Source organism: Cygnus atratus, chromosome 6, assembly GCF_013377495.2.
Source record: "Cygnus atratus isolate AKBS03 ecotype Queensland, Australia chromosome 6, CAtr_DNAZoo_HiC_assembly, whole genome shotgun sequence".
Classification (NCBI taxonomy): Eukaryota; Metazoa; Chordata; class Aves; order Anseriformes; family Anatidae; genus Cygnus; species Cygnus atratus.
In genome coordinates this window covers 12,325,195-12,344,667 of record NC_066367.1, presented here as the reverse complement: position 1 = coordinate 12,344,667, position 19,473 = coordinate 12,325,195, and the positions used below count along the sequence as shown (strand labels likewise).

General features: G+C 44.1%; 2 protein-coding genes across 7 annotated transcripts in view; one reads left to right on the top strand and one right to left on the bottom strand.

Moving 5' to 3' along the window:
- Positions 1–16,167, bottom strand: part of CDK15 (cyclin dependent kinase 15) — a 30,851-nt gene extending 14,684 nt beyond the window's left edge. The window contains 8 exon segments of the mRNA XM_050711560.1: positions 5,496–5,616; positions 6,185–6,308; positions 8,449–8,511; positions 9,265–9,359; positions 13,627–13,706; positions 14,335–14,432; positions 14,582–14,731; positions 15,613–16,167. Of these exon segments, the coding sequence (XP_050567517.1) occupies positions 5,496–5,616; positions 6,185–6,308; positions 8,449–8,511; positions 9,265–9,359; positions 13,627–13,706; positions 14,335–14,432; positions 14,582–14,731; positions 15,613–15,732 (851 nt within the window). The 5' untranslated portion in view covers positions 15,733–16,167.
- Positions 16,168–16,505: 338 nt separating this feature from the next.
- Positions 16,506–19,473, top strand: part of ALS2 (alsin Rho guanine nucleotide exchange factor ALS2) — a 40,950-nt gene continuing 37,982 nt past the window's right edge. The window contains exon 1 of one of the 6 annotated variants that reach the window (XM_050711638.1): positions 16,506–16,556. The gene's annotated coding sequence lies outside the window, so the exon portion shown is untranslated. Of the gene's footprint in view, positions 16,800–16,869; positions 17,051–19,473 lie in introns of those variants that run through there. The other 5 variants (XM_050711636.1, XM_035570753.2, XM_035570743.2 and 2 more) reach the window with 5 other exon arrangements.

Genomic DNA, 19,473 nt, shown 5'->3' with positions numbered 1-19,473 from the left:
AACAACAAAAACAACAACAAAAAAGACATGCAAAAAATGCTTAATTTTACTAAGGTGGATTAGTCCTGCTGGAAATAATGATGAGATAGTTGTGGACAGGGTAGACATACCTATTTGCAACTATTTCTATCTCTTATTGTATGGTGTAAAACTCTGCTCATTTACTTTTTTATTTTTTTCTTCCAAACATTTTCTAGCTTTCCTGCCTTTTCATTAAGCCCCATCCCAACTATTTAAAGTTAAGTCTCAATCTTCTTCTGTGATACCAGATATGAATCCTTTAAGTTTAAATGTTGAAAACCCAGCTTTGTCTAACAGTCTCCAAAAGTATTCTCACTTGCTGAGCCACAACTAGTAATCTTTTCTGGTCATCTGTTACTCCTTACATCTTGTTTTTGCAATGCTGTAGATGCTTTTCACACCTGGCTGTGGTCAGTTGAAAGTCTGACATGCAACTCATCTGCGGAATTAATTTTGGTCATCCTCATACATCAGGTGATGCCAGGCCTGTTTGCAGATCCATATCTAACGCTGTTTTCACAAACATCTCTGCTGCAGTTATCCTTAACTTCCTGTACCCTTACTTTGGGTCTTGTGAGCTTAGCTCCTTATTTGTTAAATGTGCTCTCACATGGTCCAGGCTTATCATGAAACTTAACCCACAGCTTTTACGACACAGATTTTTGTGTTTCATAGTACTACCACATCACTAGATGTTGTTTGTGAGCCCACAGATTGACTCTGCTGAGACCAGTGTCATACCAACCCTCTGTTTTCACAGCTGTTGTATGTGTCCAAATGGCTCGCCCTATTTTGCAACCACAGGGGCTGCTGCAATCCACCGATCGCATTGCACAAGTTTAACCGCATATGGTCAATGCAATTTAGGTACTCTTGATTTGTACTGAGAAGAGAATCAACTCCACATGTTTTTGGAGCAAATGATCATGATTTTTACACACAGTTTGGGTTCTGATATCATGACTAGAAATGACCATTAGACTGGCAACAGCAGAAACTTTGTATGGACTCACTATAGCACCCAGATGAGAGAGATACCACTAGATCTTTTGCAGAGGTTTCTCCTGATGAACAGTGCTGTCTGTGCTGTTTTGTAAATTGAATTTAAGACCCTGAGGACCTGGGGACTAGAGGCTTACACAGTACTAAGGAAAAGAGCTTCTAATGGTGAGTGCTCTGTAAATGTGGTCCTCATGACCTAAAATGCTCTTAACCAAAGGTCTAAGCCAACAGAATTCATGGCTGGCAGAAAACCAGATCTGCTGTGGCTTCCATTATTGCTGAGAAGGCATAAAATCCAGACAGAGCAATAAATTGAAATATTGAAGTTGTTTTTTTTTTTTTTTTCCCTGGATATTTTTTCTATTTTTTCTAGATTTTAGCTAGAATTTGCTAATAATTGCCCAAGAGCAAATAGCTCAGCAATTCAAATCTAATGAAACAGTCTTTTTGCTAATGGGTAAGCTGTTGGTTTGAGAAGAGGAACAACTTTTGGTTTGTTACCAGTTCGCCTTCTGATAGAGCTCTCTTTTATATTCCTGGTTTATTCCAATTATCTCTGGATGCCTTTAAACCTCAGTGTCTCTAATAAAGACAAAACTATCAGAGCAACCACAACTGCTGGAAAGGAAGGACTTTTTGTTTCCTGTAGTGAGACTCAGCTAACCAGCTGCCTTTAATGCTTGCCTGATACTGAATTGATTTGTCAGTGGCAATTATAACTGTTTATATCTTTGCGTGCTTCCAGGCTGAAATACGCTTTTTTTTCTTACAAAAAGGCCAGAAGTAGCTGGAACAACTGACATATGGGAACCCACCTTATTTTCCCAGGTAGTTTTTTTATCCGTTAAAGTAGAACTTTGAAAACAATGCCTCCTTGATGCTAGTCATCATATTACCCTTTGCAGAGGCCTCAACTTTCCTTCTGAGATACGGGATTTACAGGTACTGCCCTAGCAGCATTATAAAGATCCTTCTCGTAATAAAAATGTTTCAAAAAAACCCTTTACTTTTAAATATTTCTAAAGATTTAGACCTAGGTCAGAACTATTGTTTTGTTTTCCCCTTTTCCTCCTTACTCCTCTGATGTAAGGCTTTTCAAAGTGTGTCAGTCCCATACAGCTGCCTTGGGAAAAGCTGGGGCAGGGGAAGGCGTGCATTGTTCTGTGCAGACAAGTTAGATGGGCAAACAGCAAATTCTGCCATGAGTAGGAAATAGAGAGGAGCCCTCCACTGCCTGTTTCGTGGCTGTTCAGTAGGCACATGTATCTCCTCACACTTGCTGTATCCTTCTTAGACTGGTGTATTTTCATTAATTGGTTCCCAACAGTGAGAGAGGAAAACAGAAGTGCAGTGCTAGTGCTGTTGTCTCTTGCAGTGGTGTCAGACAGAAGCTCTGATGAGATCAGTAGAGTTTCACCAGTGCAAATAAGATCAGGGATGTGGTACCTCTTGGAGTAGTGTTTTTTTTTTCTTTCTTTTACCTCCTAAATTTAGCAGACTTGGTACCATCCTGCATGAAAAAAACAACAGACAGTGGTACCATCTGTAGTCCCTCATAGTGTCTTTCAGGAAGGGGCCTAGACATGATGTTGCAGCATGTGCCAGATATGCATGTGAAGCAAGACACTGACTGCTAAAGTATCAGGAGAGGTATAACGGGTTATAGGGATATTTAGTTCCAGTGAGCGTAAACAGAGCTGGTTTAGACAGCACTGTCATGTCTGCCTGCAATCCCTGGGGCAGATTTGGACACTGCACTTACTCCTCAGGTTCCAGTGCTACATTGCACAGTAGAGAAACACCTTCATCAGTATTAAGATCTAAGGTATCTCTGTGGCATCCCAGAGATCCCTCTCCACAGTTTCTCTGACATTGGAAGATAGCAGTTTGACATTTAGCCAGATGTATATCTTTCCTCTTGTTCCTTACAGAACAATTCTATCTGCTGGAGCCCCTGGTCTAAGTCTCCCAGTTTGGCATAGCAGGGCAATGCAAACTAGACTGGGGAGAAGGCTGTAGTGGTCCTGGCTGATCCGTGTTAAATGGCTGCACAGGAACTCTTATTCTAGTGATTCTACTTGGGGAGATTCCTGTGACTCTCATAGAAGATATTACACAAGGAAAGCTTGTCTGAAAAGAAGCAATGACTGCTGGTACTCGTGATGTTAGAAGCTTCTGAAAACTAGCGCTGCACATGCATAAGGCCTTTTTTTTTAGAAAAAAATCTCCCTGATATGCAGTGTAATCTCCCTGAAACATTGTTAGTCTCCCTGAAATCCCTTAATTGAATCTTCTAAAGACTTGAAGAGATAGTGAGGGAGAAAGAGAGGGAATAAAAAGATACAGAGAGATTAAAGCAGCTTTTCTAGTTAGTCCAAGAGCTGGTGAGTCTCCTTCTGTATCTCTTTCTTCATCTATTCAAGGCCTCATTCACTTCCCATGTGCCTCCCACTGACAGTATTGATGCTCAAGCACACAATGCATGAATTGCCATAATGTTTTATTTTGTTATAATTGGTTTCTTTAAACCAAGGCTTTAACACCCACTGCCTCATCCCATTACCAAGGGCATTCTGACCTGCCTTCATGTAAATTGCAGTATCCAAAAGAAATAGTTTTTTTTCCTTCTTTCTTCCCAACAGACAAGTAACATCTGTGTGAATTCACATTATTTCCTAATAGACAAAAATTGAACTTAAATGCAGTGTACATCAAGATAATAAATGACTCTTGTTAGAGGAAGTTACTGAATAGAGCTCGCTGAAGTACTCTATTCTCTCAGCATGATATCTTTCTTTAGGGCAAACACTTTGAATGTTGTTATTATAAGGAGGCGTTATAACAAAGGTGCCTAGAGTGTGAATGTAGTTCAGTGGGACTGAGAGTACTGTGCTGTTAGAGCTGGTCAGAGTGCTGGATGGGATCTTAGTATACCAGCCCTCTGTTGCTATTCACTGCACAGTAGGGCAGGGTTCTGCAGTGGGGTTGCTGGTTTTGCACGGGCAGAAATGCTGGGCTTTATGTGTGCAGCCGGGGCTTTGAACAGGGCTCAACTTTCAAGGGAAAAAATACAGGTTACTACCGGCATCTACCTAATGCATACTCTCCAATCTGTTAGGCAGACATCTTCCTCAAACACAGCAGACGTTCCTGAGAGACTGTCTGGAGGGGAGAGGTGGCAACTAGTGCAAGGGAGAAGACAGGACTGTTTAGACTGGCTTAGCAGCTGGAAGCCATTAGAATTTAGCAAGGTTTTCTTCCTAAGCAATTATATTAACATCAGCCCTAGGGAAGTGAACAAACTAAAATCCCCTGTTTCCCTGAACTGCCCTCCAGACCTCGGCCATCACAGTGTCCGATAAGTCACAGATCTCTGGCAGGAAATACTTGCTGGAAGACCTGGAGCTTTGCTGTTTGTAAACTTACCAAACCCTCTTCTTAGACATACTTCAGCCTGCTGCATTCCCACCCTTTCACAGCCTTTGACTCTGCATAGCAGTTAATAAAAGTTCTGGTGTGCAAGGCACAGGCAGAGAATTAACTGGTCTATGGTAGTACTATCTACAGATGTAAAATTGCTGGGAATATGGATGCTCTGCTCTGCCCTCATGAAACTTCATGCTATCCATGAGTAAGTCAGGACTGTATTGCTAGGAGTGGGCTCAGATTGGTGAAGAAGTGAGCCAGATAGCGGGTGAACCCTATGGCCCAGCTGCACATCCAGACCAGCCCAAAAGTAGTGGTGAGACCCCTGTGAAACCCTCAGCCTGTCCTTCTTTTTGCCTGCTCTCAGTGGCCCCCCTCCCTTCAGCTCTGCTGTTGTGCAGCTTGCATCCTACAATTCCCAGCCATTTTAAGATTTTGTGATAGAGCTCATAAGACAAGAAGGCTTAACTGAAAACAGGCCTTCTCCTGTATAAAATGCAGAGTGCACCTGAGATGTTCTTAGAGAAGAAAGACAAATTATCATGGAAGTAATTAAAATCTCAGACACCTTTCTAACTCCAGACCTATTCAGAATCCCTTTAATGCCATCTTTTGTTACTAAGGCCAAAGTCATAATTGGTGTAGTTGGGATTGCATCCACCATTTCTTCACAAAGCTATAGCTGTAGAGAGCTACTACTGACTCAGCCAACCACATATATCCAAAACAATAAGTGCTTTAAGGAAACATGTTATGTTGCAAGACCTGAAAGTCCTTCATAAATGTCACCAAATGAGATGTACACACCTCATAAATATTATCAGATGAGATATATATCACTCCACAGCTGATATGTAGCAACATCATTCCCAAAACCACCTGTGAATCCCACAGTACAAAACTCCCCACTGCTCATACATTTTCTGCTTACAAGTGTTAATTCCTCTGCTTACAACTGTATCTACTCAAACTTGGTTGACTTCATTTAATTCAGAAAAAGATGATTTTTCCCAAGAGACCCCAGATGCTTTGGCATTGGTCAGTACCAGATATCTAGATCAGAAGAGTAATCTGTAGCTCCAAGCAAAACTTCAGGAGGACGGTACCAGATTGTCACCACTTTAGAGGAGCATGTCTGACTGGGGATGGACTTGGCACGAGCAAGGCCTGCCAAAATAAAAAATACTGAGTGCTGTGACAGTACAGTCTTTCCACCTGTACAACACATAGAAGACAATAATAATTGGAAACAGAACATTATTTTTCTCTTGGTCCATTAAACACAGGCAACCCCAACGCAGCTTACAAGTAATAAAGAAAAAAGCGTCTCAAATAAACCTCTGGGGCACATCACATCAAGCACTACACTGTGTTTTGCAGGGCTTTACCATTTGTGACTGAAGCAGCCATCCCAAAGTGATGCCAAGAAAACCTTTTTGTTCAGCACATTGGTGTGGACATAACATGTCACATTATCTTCTTAAGAGAGAGGGATTGATTCTCAGTTCTCTTGAACCAGTTCTACATGGCAGTAATTGCTCTGACTTAAATGAGGCTACTTCCTGCACCTATCAGTGCAAAGGCAAGAAAGGCTGGACTGACCACAGAAATACTTTCTTGAAGTTCAGTAAGAGGTTATGCTTCTGTGCCTTAATTGGCTGTGGATACAAATCTATATGCATGCTAAAGCTTCAGTCTGAGCAGATACATTAGCAGTATCCAAACTGTGACTCACCAAAGTCAGCTAATTTGAGCTCACCGAGGCAGCTGATGAGCAAGTTCTGGGGTTTCAGATCATGGTGAAGAATGTGTTGTTGGTGGATGTATGCCAGACTTCGCAAAAGCTGGAACATGAAGAGCTAGAAAAAGCCAACAAAAAAATGAAATGATTTTGTGTGAGTGCTGTGATAAACTAATTCTGAACTTCAGGAGGAGTCCTAGAACAAGGCAGAGACAAAACAATTGAGAAAACAGTAAAAATCCCCCAAATGGGTAGTGTTGGCTGAGAAGTAGAAAACAGTGGTGGGATATGACTGCCCTCAGGCTTTTGGGGTGGAATATTTGTCCATGAGGACAGTTCATGAGGACAGCACATTTCCTAAGTGCACATTTTGGAAATGTAGCTTTTCTTTAGAAATGAATTGTTGACTGCAGGAGGAAACTGCTTGCTGAAACACAGACCCAACTTTCAGAACAGAAGATATTCTGCCTTCAGTGTTGATAAAGATGTAAAGCTAAGTAGAATGAAGGTTTAAGGAGCTGGAAGTTTTGCCCAGTTGAGCCGATTAACACCAGCAGAGGGAGTTCTGGGGCCACCGCTCACACCAGCACTGCCTCTCCCCACTGTGAGCTTGGACCAGTGAACTGACTCATTTGACAAATGTGAGCTGTTATCCTCAAGCTGGGAGAAAACACAAGGATCTGATTTGAACATTTCCCTGCCCATGGCAGGGAGGTTGGAATTAGATGACCTTTAAGTTCCCTTCCAACCCAAACCGTTCTATGGTTCTATGATCCTAACACATACAGCAGATAGGATCTGATGAATGAATGAAGCAATCGGGAAAGCAGAAAAACAAGCAAAAAAGAAAGCAAGAAAGAAATATCTAGCTCCTACCATTATGACAGCATAAATAAGCCTTCAGTAAAATAAGTTGGGCAGAAACAAAGTATGAAATTGTGTAGTGGTTAGAAAACAAAACACAGCAGAAGTAAATAGACTTTACCAGAGAAAGGATATTTTTCACCAGAAACTTAACTTGAAGAGGAGGAAAAACAGTGACACCCATAGGTCATTTCTGTACCAGAAAAGTGTCCCTGTAATATTCTGCATACTTGCATCATATTCGATAGGAATCAGAGAAAAAAAAACAAACATTGGCCATGCAAAAATGAAGCAAGCTAGATGACCCCCCCCCAAAGGAATGATAAATCATTTTTTCTGTTTGATTGCTGCTGACAGTGAGGGTTTGAGACAGGAAAGCAGTGCAGCTGGCTAGTGTTTACTCACACAAATGTCAGTGAGTACATGTTACAGCCATGTACTCCGTGTGCTTTACAAGCCTGCCTGGTAGCAGAGTCCTTGAGATACGTGCCAAAACTACAACACTGCATCTTGGATGTATCTGAGTTTAAGGATGTTTAAAATCTGGGGCCCCAAGAAACTTCATTAGAATTGGTGTTGCTTAACAACTATCAGCAAAAAGATGTGAACAAGGTGGCAACATTTGAAGATGACAGAAGTATTTAGATTAGCCAAGATAAGAAGTGACAGTGAAAAACTTCAGAGAGATCTGACAAAGTCAGATGAATAGGCAGTTTGATAAGGTACAAAGTTATTGTTGACAGCTGTAAGATAAATTAACTGAAGCTACTCAGAAAAAGGACCCAGGCATTCACTGAGGACATCTGCATTGAAACTGTAAGTCAGTGTGCAGCAAAAATCCCGAAAGTTAATTAAATGTGAAGATGTGTACAAAGGAGAGTCAGAGACTATTATAATATCCGTCTACAAAGTAATGGTACATCTTCAGCCATGCTCAGTTCTAGTCAACCTATCCCAAAAAGCTGTGGCAGAAACAAAAGAGATTTAAATGACTGTAAATAGGAAGATAGTTTCAGATGAAGAGAGATTGAGATTTAAGAGCTTTTAATTAGGGAGATTAATAATGTATTCTAATGATAAGAGGATACAAATTTTTGTAGAGACAAATTTGCTTGTCACAAGATGTAATTGTCCACAAAAGCTGAATGTACTCTTGCAAATTCAGGGACGAGGGACTAACTGAAAAAAGTCTTTAGAGACTGAGAGGTAGTCTGTTACCTCTTTATCAAAGGCAACTTCTCTCCAAAGTGTTTGTCAAGTATGGAACAAATAGGTATTAGTAAGAGCTTTAAAATGCACTTTTAAGCACTGCAGCAATTTACAGTGATCATGTATAGTGGAAAATAACATACTTCCTTATGCTTTAAGGGCTACTCATCTTTTAAGGAACTCACCATAACATTCCAAGGATGAAGTCCTCCAAGATGCTGGGCCATGTACTGTGCCAGATCCGTATGCTAAATAAAAACAGATAAATCGAGGCAGAGCTGTAAGTGTAACATACTTTTACCAACAGCTCCTCTTCTGTAAGTGGAAAAAATACACAACCGCTCCAAGGATATGTATCACCTTGGTGAAGATCTGATCTGATGCAGTACACAAGGATATGCCTAAGTGCTGGTTCACGTCAGGGAGCTGGCAGACCAGTTATCTCACCATAGCAGTTTATGACCTGAAGCTGATAGTTAACAGAATTCATACTTGTGCCAGAATTAATCATAAAGCTGCAGTAAGAAGACATATCCCCTGTCTTTTCCTCGTAATTTGGTTGATAGCTATTAGCAAAACCAACAAAAGTAACAAGGATCATGCTCGTTTATTGGCATCCTGCCCATGAAAGAATCCTGCAGCTTGGTCCTGGTGAGCCACTTGGAGTCAGTGCCACATTTGATGCTGATGGGATGTGAGCTAGTATCATTATTCCCTGTCTTTGCTGTGTAAGTGGAGGTAAATCGTTTCTGTGACCCTAGTGGAGACAAGATGTGGAATCATCTTTGCATACAGTTGTTGCATACACAGAAAGAAAAGAATGAAGTTACGTGGCTGGAAAGCAGGAGATTAAGAAGGAAAAACAGTCATCGCATTAAAGGATTGCAATTTGTTGCTTTGTAGCTGTCACACAATGCAGCAAATTCGTGAGGCAGCCACTGGTCTCTTCCCAGAACTTCCCAGTACTAGCTTCACAGGAAGCTAGAAAAAGAGGAACTCACCATGTACTCAAGGACAAACGTTAGTGTCTCCTTGGTCTGGAAAATGTCATGAAGCAGTACAATGTTGGCATGTTTCAAACGCTTGAGAAGAGAAGCTGGGGAAACACAAAAGGAAGATCAGCGTCACCACTGCTGCTGGTAGTGGAAGGAGACAGTACATGGAGCAGAAAATAAAAGCTGAGGGCAAATATTCCAAACTTGGCAGTTCTGTGAGGTGGCAGATACTGGTTCTGGAAGAGCTCCTTAGAGAAGCAAGAATTAGTGCTCTGGGCTTGGCAGGAACACATCCCTCTCTCAGGAGTGTGATCTTGACTCTGTCAGAAATAGCAGTCCTCAGCTGTCACCTTCTCAGCTGAGGAGAAACCATTTATTCAAGGCAAATGCTAAGAGAGGCAGGGGCTGAGCGATCCAAGCGCCAGAATGCAGCAGCCCAGGGCCACCACCACTGAGCTTCGTGTTCTTTCTGCCATCCGTCTCCTGACCTGCATCCTCAGCAAGGCCCTTAGTAGACTTCTGGAGAAAGGTAGGTTTCTACCAGCTTCTAGCTTTTTGTGCAAAAATCTGCCCAAAGAAATCACTGTAGATACTAAGCTGAATTTAGGTCTGTGCTTTTAGCTTTGAGAAAACATATCAGTCACTTTCATAGAATTATAAACTGGTGGTTTGGGTTGGAAGGGACCTTAAAGATCATCAAATTCCAACACCCTGCCATGTGCAGGGACACCTCCCACCAGCCCAGGCTGCCCAAAGCCCCATCCAGCCTGGCCTTGAACACCTCCAGGGGTGTGGCATCCACAACATCTCTGGGCAACCTGTTCCAGTGTCTCACCACCCTCATAGTAAAGAGTTTCTTCCTAATGTCTAATCTAAATTTACCCTCTTTTACTTTAAAGCCATTACCCTTTGTCCTGTCACTACACCCCCTGACAAAGAGTCCCTCCCCAGCTTTCCTGTAGGGCCCCTTTAGGTATTGGAAGGCCGCTCAGAGCCTTTTCTTCTGTTGGGGCTGAACGTCCCCAGCTCCCTCAGCCTGTCTTCATAGGAGAGGCACTCTAGCCCTCTGATCATCTTTGTGGCCCTCTTCTGGACCTGCTCTAATAGGTCCATGTCCTTGTGCTGGGGGCCCCAGAGCTGAATGCAGGGCTCCAGGTGGGGTCTTACAGGAGCAGAGCAGAGGGGAAGAATCCCCTCCCTAGACATGCTGGCCACGCTGCTTTTGATGCAGCCCAGGATAGAGCTGGCTTTCTGGGTTGCAAGTACCCGTTGCTGGCAGTGTGCAAGTACGCATTTCTCCAGTTTCAAACTCAAAAGAGCAGAGATGAAGTCACTGACTGACCAGTAACTTGTTTGTATTTATACAGCTTTGCCAGGTTTTGTCTATTGGCCTAACCATCTATCAGCAAAGCCTGAGAGATGCTCCAGGCTCACCCTTCCCTGCTGATTAAAACCAGTTTGAGGTACTGTCAGACCACACAGTGGTACTAATTTTTCCACATAAGGCATGGGCCGGCAACCTCATTTCTGCTGAATTAGCCAAAGTGCACAATACAGATTTTGGGTTGGCAGTGGGAGGGCAAATGACTTTTTGTCCTGAATAAAAGCTGCTTTTTGTTTTTCAAACACTCTGCAAACAATATTTGAAGGGTTTCATGCTGGCAAAGCAAATTTACACTGAATTAGCACTTTGCGTCTTGTGACCATAATGATTTCATCTGGTTCTAAAAGCCTTATGGCCAGGTTTACTGTATTAACCAACTGTGGCCTAAGCGTATATCAGTTCTGAAATTGCTGAGCAGTATGGGATACCTGATTCAGCATGAGCACTGGAAACAGCACAGAATGTAAATTAGCTCTTGCACACAGCTCTGTGCTGCTGCAGCTAAACCGCTGCTGGGCCATTCAGCTACTGCTAATATTTCTCTGGGGCACTGCAGTATGAATCTTAAATATGCTCCACATGGCACCTGATTGCCTGTGAACCCAATAAAGATACTCTGACTGTATCCCAGAGCCTATCTGCCATGGAAAGGGACTGCTAACCTGGCTTTGTGTTACCTTGAAAATCCCATACGACCAGACTGAGCTGTTGCTCCGGAGGAGCAGTACAGAGGATCCACAGAAAAAAGGAGAATTCAGCCCCTGTGCCTGAATCAGGCCCCTGGGAACTTCTCACTTGGTTGCTTCTACAACCCCCTGCTGGGGTGTCAGGTGCTACAGCTAGAACTGAGCTTTAAACGCATTTCGGCTCTGTGGGGCTTCCTGGGGTGAAGCGGCTCTTTGTCAGTGGCGTGCCATTCCTCCAGTGTAGCAGAGAATGCTCCACATGAATAAATCTTGTGCTTTGTTTGCACTACTGACTTACGTTGTAAATTTGAGGTGTCAGATGCTGCAAAGCTCAGTAGTACACAAAAGATCTATTTAAAGTAGACCCTTCAAGGGATCACCCTTGTATTCTCCTATAATGAATGAAGTTAAGGTTCTCAGCCTGTCCAGTAGAGCATGCTAAAGGAGTGCTGATCTTTAGAGCATCATTACTTCTATGTAGATAAAGCTTTTAAGGCTTATTTCACTGGTGGGCTACAAGTGTAAATTCAGAGCAAAACCACCAGAGGAAATGAGTGTATGGGAAACTGTAGCACAAGCCATTCTGTAAAGAGACATATTTAGCTACCTCTCTGCTTTCACTCAGAATTGGACTAAGGACTTTGTAAACTTTCTTATCTTAATTTCATTGGTATAAACCTGGACAGGGTCCACTGACGTGTTTTTTCTGAGTTTCACATGGAGTTGACTGGTGTCAGAGCCCCTCTGTGCTAGGGCTGCTCTGAATGCTGGCACATCTGTCCTCTGACACTCCATCTCAGTGGTGACAAAATCTACCCTATTTTTGAACTGCAGTAAGAAGTAGAGAACTAAACATGTGTAGCCTCCTACATTTAAAGCTCTCACTAATACCAGACAGCAGAGTGGCTCAAAGGTTGCATATTTCTGTGTAAGGAAGAAACTGGATTATGGTCCTCTTGGGATCGTAGCACAGATGAAAATAGAAGCCCTAATCAAGGAGGCAGTTTGTGAACTTGTGCCTGTAGGGACACATAAATACATTTGACCAAAATCAGGCACTTAAAAAAAACACATTTCTTAAAGAAATTGAGAAAGCTGCACTTTGCCCAGTGCTCTGTGGTGACCAATAGAAAGCATTTCTCACCAGGCTGAAACAGTAAATGTTCTTAAGCCTTGGTTTTACTGAAAGTGTTTATCTTCAAGCTGGGATGTGTGATGTCCAGGTATCAGCTATGTTTTGCTAACACCAAGCGGAGACCTTAGTGCAAAGGGCACTTCCAGTCCATGGCTGCCCAATGCAAAAACTGCTGTGTTGTGTTAGTTCCTAGGGGACCTAGCTTTTGGAAGTGCCTGCTTGGCTTTGCAGTTGTAAAGATAATAGCAGTGTAGCTGGATCTGGATTTAATCTAGTTCACTTCAGGCTTCACAGAGGCCTCTAAGTTGGGAGGACAGTAACTGTGGCTCTATGCCAACTGAAAGGAGGACAATTCAGATCTCTGCAGGGCATGCCCAGAGTCTGCGCATCCCTGCCTCTCCGCACTAACAACACTTCGCATGTGTTGCAGTTAGGTGTTTAAAGCTGAGCAGAATGAATCTGAGCCTGTTTCAGTATTGAACACTGACACAGCAAAAAGGGATTTTTAGAAATGATTTACTCACCTGAGTGGCCTATGGACTCCTTGTTGATACGCAATGAACATTTCTGTCAGTAGGCAACTCTCTGGCAGAAGGGCTGAGGTAAGGGCCAGGGCAAACATAGGAAAAACTATCTGCTGCCCCTGTGGCTAATGGTACAATGTCCATTCCTCTTTTTTAAATCATGTAGTCTGGGGTGGGGGTTATGCAGTGCATGACGCTGATTTCCTCCAGTCCCTCCAGGGATTTCTTGAGTTCCAGATTCACCAGCCTTTGAGCACTGGAACCATTCAGGAACTCACTGCAGTGAAGATGCGTGACTTCAGTGCAGTTACGTCCATACAAGTGCAGAGGGTGAGCACAGCACATGGCAAGGTTAATGCCAGGGAGGTGAAGTGTGTGACAGAACAGAAGCTGGGTGAGTCCAGCCCTGCTCAGAGCAGTGTATCAATAAAGGTGTAGTCTGCTCCCACCACAGTCAGTGCTGGAGCACCCAGGGACAGTTCTGGAGAGCACATTTGACAAATGTCAGCATTGGTGTCATTTCTATATTTATTTTTATTGCCTGAAATATGGACAATGAGGGGAGGCTTCTCTGTCTTATACAGCCATAAAGGGTCTTGCTCAGCCCTGATGTGTTCGACAAGAATCTCGATTTCTTACCTTCCCGATTGGCTGTAAAGGGCACTCCTTCCTCTGCTTCCAGCCTGATAACTTTCAATGCCACCAACTGGCCATTGGTCCTGTCAGGTCAGAGTGAAAGGTCACACAAAGCACCTCAGTGCTTGGCATGATGACAGTATTAACAACCTCCCAGGGTGCTCCACATTCACCCAAGCAAAATTTTTAGGGCTCACTTCCGGGGGCCAAGCTTAGAAAGGCATTGCAACCCCCCTCCTCTGGTCTTCTTTAGCAGCAGAATGGGACCAGCCCACCTGGCTAGGGCAGCACCATTCTGCTGATCAGCTATTGCTGGAGTGTGGCTTTGGTCAGTGTTACCACTCTGCCCTGTCTCAGCTTCTCTGCTCCCAAGTGATGGCAACTTGCCCTCACCCCAGTTTTTCCATCATGCAGGAATCCCTCATTCCAAGGAAAGCCCTTGCTCTGTCTCAGGTCCAGGCAGACAGTCCCCTGGCACATTGCCGTGCAGCAAAGTGCCCTGGTGGAGCCTCCACTGCTGAAGTGGAGGAGTTCCCTGAAAAAAATGGATGGGGCTTTGCAAACACCCTGGTTAAAGGCAAAACCAGATGTTTGATTTGCCTTTATTTTCCTACAAGTACTCTGAATTGCCCAGCTTCAAGCTCATTCTTATGATTCCCATAAATGTTAAGCATTGGGAATGGAATAATGCCACTGGTGGTCCTTGCTCACCTGCTGATCCCCTTGTAAACAGTTGCACTGGATCCTTCACACAGCTTCTCCAGGGGGACATAGGATGTGGCAGCTCCAAATGTAATGCCTTGTCTCTGCTTCATGAAGAAAGTGGCATGTATTTCAGATTGCTGCGCAGAACAAGAAGCTACTAACATGTCATTCAACAATTAAATGCTTATTCATGGTTGGAGTAATGATAGGATGAAATATTTTCTGTCTTTCTTTGTGGATGTTGCACACTCACCCATTTGAACCTGTCTGCAACATTCTCCTCTTGGAAAGGATCAGCATAACCCCCAGGCCTCCACAACCTGCATATTTGACTCTGGAGAGTGTGGAAATGCTGTGGCTGCAGTGAGGGCACAGGAAGGGTTGCTCTGGTTATATCCATCAGCTGGCACAGGAAAAGAAGGCAAACTGTATCTCTAGTGGACCATTTTATTGATGTGGTTCTTTCCTTTCTCCTTGACTGCACTGGCTTTGAGCACTTCATTTTCATCTCCCTCCCCACCACTGATGTATCTCAGTTATGGTTTCTCAGACATCCATAAGGGGAGCAACTGTCTGCATGTGCTCATCTTTGTAAATGTTAGCACTTACTCTGACAGTACGCAAAGATAAAACTGCTGTAACTACCAAAGAAATTTCAGCCAGTATCATTCTAAATATGTTATTTTATCTTAGCCTTGATTTATTCCTCTCCAGATAGTAATCTTTTAGGGAAGGGACTAAAAAACAAATGCAGGAGTAAAATTTAAAGTTATGTCATCTTCTCTTTCCCCCGTACCAGGTTAAGCCTTTCTCATCACTCTGTAATTTACACAGCCTGGTAATTTGGCCCATACAGCATAACAGTGCCATAAACTGTATGTGTAAACCTCGTAGTAGTGAATGGCTGGCAGCCTGCAAGGTCCTCATGAGCAGCTACCCTGGATGGATGCCTGCATTATCATTGGGTTCAAATACAACAGGATTTGTAATCTGTGGCATGCTGCCTCCTCCAGAACTGTAGGTTGTTGGCTCCCTCCCTGTTTTGTAATCTCTCATTGTCACAGAGCTTGCTGGAGTGCAGTCTCCTCCCGAATCATCACATCAAAAGCATTTATTTGCAATCTGAGGCACGGAGTCCTCTTTCAGTAGCTTCACAAGCCTGAAGCTGTGAAGTTTGATGCTGGCTTCTTAGAAGCAAATGTGAACACTTTGCACTTCCACAAGTGGAAGAAACCACGCATAATCTGTCACAGTGCAGGATTATCACAGGGTGATATCAAATACCTCCACTGTAGATGTTGTTTCCACATGCTGAAGGCCTTGGACGTGTTGGGAGCCCCTTCTCTCTGAACAGCAGCTGCAGCACCCGGGTCTGACAGCGCTCACACACAGCACGTCTCCCATGTTGTCCTGAGGTCAGCTAAAAGTCCTGTTTTCTCCTTTACTCCTCCTCTCCCTTCAGCCTGTAGTAACAACTCAAATGACTTGCATGAGGTCCCTGCCTCAAGCCATCTCATGATTTCTGCAGTTTTTCTTTGAAAGTCCAGTGCAGAGCGATCCACACCCACCCCTGGAGGAGCTCGTTTGGCACACGCCCTCTCACACCGGCCAGCATCTTTTCCTAACAGAAGACGGAGAAACGAGCACTAAACCCAAACCTTCTGCTGGTACACAGTCCCGTCACTGAGGCAACTCAGGGCGTAACGTGTTAGGTAGTGAAGCGGTGTGTTCCACACCGGAGCAGACCTTGCCTTTCCTCTGTCACGTCCTAACGCCTGTGGCGGTGACAGTGCAGCGCGGGGGTCCGAGCAGCGTGGCTGAGCCGTGCCTGCTGCAGGAGCCGTGCCTCGGTGCCCTGCTCTGGCACCCGGGTCCCACCCACGCTGCGGTGGCGATGTGGGCGCGGGGAGCTGCCTGTCCCTGGGGGCTCTCGGGACGTGCCGCTCCGCTCCGCTCCCAGGGCAGGCACCCAGCGCTCGGCAGCGTGAGGGGGGACAGGGCGGAGGGGCCGGCATCGCGCCGGGGGGCCGCCTCCGAGCACCGCCCCCGGGCGCAAACGCCCCGCGGCCCCTTTTGTCCCCGGCGGGGACCCGTCGGCGAGGCCCGCCCCCGGCCCGCGGCCGCCTCGCCACGCCCCTCCGCAGGCCCCGCCCCCTGCGCTGCTGAGCCCCGCCCCGCGCCCGTCAGCTGCTTGGCGGCGGGGCGGGGCGGAGCGAGCGCGGCGCCGGGTGAGTGAGGCGGGAGAGGCGTCCGCGCGACGGCTGCGCGTGGCCCCTGCCGGGGCGGGAAGGAGCAAAGCGTTGCGCGCTGCTCCCCCTGCAGCGGCTCCGCGCGGCCGTTACCCGCCCGCCGCCCGCCCGCTTGCTGCGCGCGCGCTTCCCGCCCACGGCCTCCCTGCTCGCTCCCCGCCGGCCGCGCGGGCTGAGGCGGCCTCGTCCCTCGGCGGGGGGCGGCCCGGCGGCGGGTAACAGGTGCGGCGGGGCCCGGGGGGCGGGGGCCGGGCTGCTGACAGGGCCCGGGCGGGGCAGGGAGGAGGCGGCTGCGGCTGGGGGGCGCCGGGCCGCCGAGACCTGGCCGCTGCCGTTACAACGTGGTGACTTCATAAAAATAGCAACAGCCATCGTCTGTCAGTTCCACAGGGGAAAACGTCTGGATAGGTGCGAAATGAAGAAGGTGTAGTTCCAGGAGCGAGAGGAGAGGAAGGGAATTACTTCATAAATCTGTGAGCCTCTGATCTGTTTGGTGAATCTTAAATTATCAGTTAGGTGGTATAGTAGATATCTTTCAACTGAGTTATTTTAAGCTGATGCTAAGAGCTTTCTTTGCTGTGTTTTTTCCTCACTTTTTAGTGATAACGTTTTAAGGCCATCACTCGTTCACTGGACCTGGCATTAAAAAAGCTCTGAGCCCTCATCTGAAGGAATGATTGCTGTCTTTTAATAGTAGGTTGTTTCGGTTTTGCTCTGAGCAGATTTTTATCACGCAGTGTTAAAAATAGTGATTGTACCTAGTTAGTGGTGACCAAAACTCAAGGGCTTCTTGAATTGGTAACGTTATGTAGGAACCGTAGTTAGCAATCACAAATGGCTATATACACGTAGGCAAGACTAATATTGACAACTTAGTTGTGAACTAGGAAGCTTGGAGGTAGCAGCTTTCAGAAACTGTGCAGATAATTTTGTACTATAAACTTGGCAGTCATGTTAGTGTAAGTTACTGCTATGTATGGTGTAATAAACTTATGTATTTGGAAACACGTTTTTTAGGAAGTAAACGTATCAGGAAGTTGTAGAAGTATTTGTAATTATCTATTAATTGTAGGGGATAATTGGGCACGTGATGACAATATATTTTGGAAAGCAAGGGGCGTACGTGTTGTTTCTGTTCAGCCTTGAATATGAGATTCTGTTTATATCTGTGGTACTTACTCCTGAGTAGTCAATGTCCAGTGAAGGACACAGTCCCATAGTAATCAGAGTAATGTTTACATCAGGTCATTCCCTGCCATAGCAGTTGTTATAATGTGATAGTGTTTGATTTCTGGAGAATTTGAATTAGCAATCTGCTCTGCAAGTGGAAAGTATGACATCAGTGTCACGGTAGTGACCATCTGTTTGTAACACAAATCCATTTCATAATTTGGCTCTATTTGGAACTCTTTGCAGTTTCGTTCTTGTGGTGTTGAAATTGGTGTTGAATGTGGAAATTAAGTGGGTAGGCAGAACAGTGCAGGTGCTGGTATCATACCTATCTTCTGTACCAAGAGAATAATGTATAGTATCTGGTTGTATTTCTGTGAACATTAAACATTGTTACTTAAAAGTTTAGATAATTTTAGTGGAAAAGAAATAATGTATTTGTAAAGCTGCAACATAATTTGCATAAAAGTGTTATTAGGTGAAAGTCAGCTAGGAAAACTGAATATTCCAGTTGGGAGAAAGTGAATTAGTTTGTAGCTGTGACCAAATGACTTTTGTTTTGTGTTAGCTGAGAAATGGCAATAATATTCTAATGTACTAGGAGTGAATGAAAACTTAGGCTGAACTTGAAAATGATTTTTAAATGTCTTAGAAATGTGTCTTTAATGGAAAGAACACCGTTTGACTGTTGTTTTCCCTTTTATGCATAAATGCTTAGTAATGCAACCTTAACCGTGAGCTTTTTATCAAGAAAACAAAACATATCGCCACTATCACATTGCTTTCTTCCCTTCCAGTCTGCCTGCATTGCAAATTTTGTAATTGTTTCACAAACGGGGCCTTGAAGTAAGGTCTTGCAAAACAGCTAATCAGTTGCCTGTCTTTAACTCTGTTTTGTTGTAACTGGAAGTTTTGAGAAGTAATATAGTAAGTTTTGTGCAGTAGAGGCTCACAAGAAGGAAAGAACATATTTAAGCCCTTAAAAAAAATCTCAGTTATTGAAGCCAAGGATTTTAAGACTTATTTCAGTACTCAGATATGTTGATACTCTGACTTTATCAAAGTTCCCATCTCTTCATCTGATTTATTGATGGGTATTTATATGTGAAGCTACGGTTGCTCCCAGAGAAGTGCCAGCATCTTCAATAAAATGAATTGTGGAGTTCTGTGTTTTTGGATTGGCTTTATGTATATATACACTATATATATATATAAATCAAATGGACTTACTCCGTGCAGGAACACATCACAAAATCAGAAGTTCTAGAAATATGCTTCTGTTTCTTTTGGTGCTTCATCAACACCTCTCTTACTCAACTGTTGCATAACAGTTTATCTTTCTAAGACTTCCTCTGTTAATGCTTTAAAAATTGTGTTTCCTTTCTTTTGAGGAAGAAGGGGAAGAAATAGCTGCAAAGTGGTATCTTTCTGGTGATGGATGGGACTGTTCCTAGAAAGTGTGTCTGACTTAAGCACTTTGCTCTTAAAAAAAAAAAAAGCTATGATTTAGCACAATACTATTTTATTGTATTAATTTGATTTATTATAATTATTTCCATGGAATCTTTTATTTTGAAATATATTCTTTGCCAATCCTGAAGCCCAGATCACTATTTTGGTATTTGGAAATTGAAAACTTTTGCTTTGAGATGTGGTTGTTTGTCTGTAAAGGTCTGTTTGGTACTTTTTTATTCAGAGTAGTTGAGTGAAAGTGTTGGAATTTGTG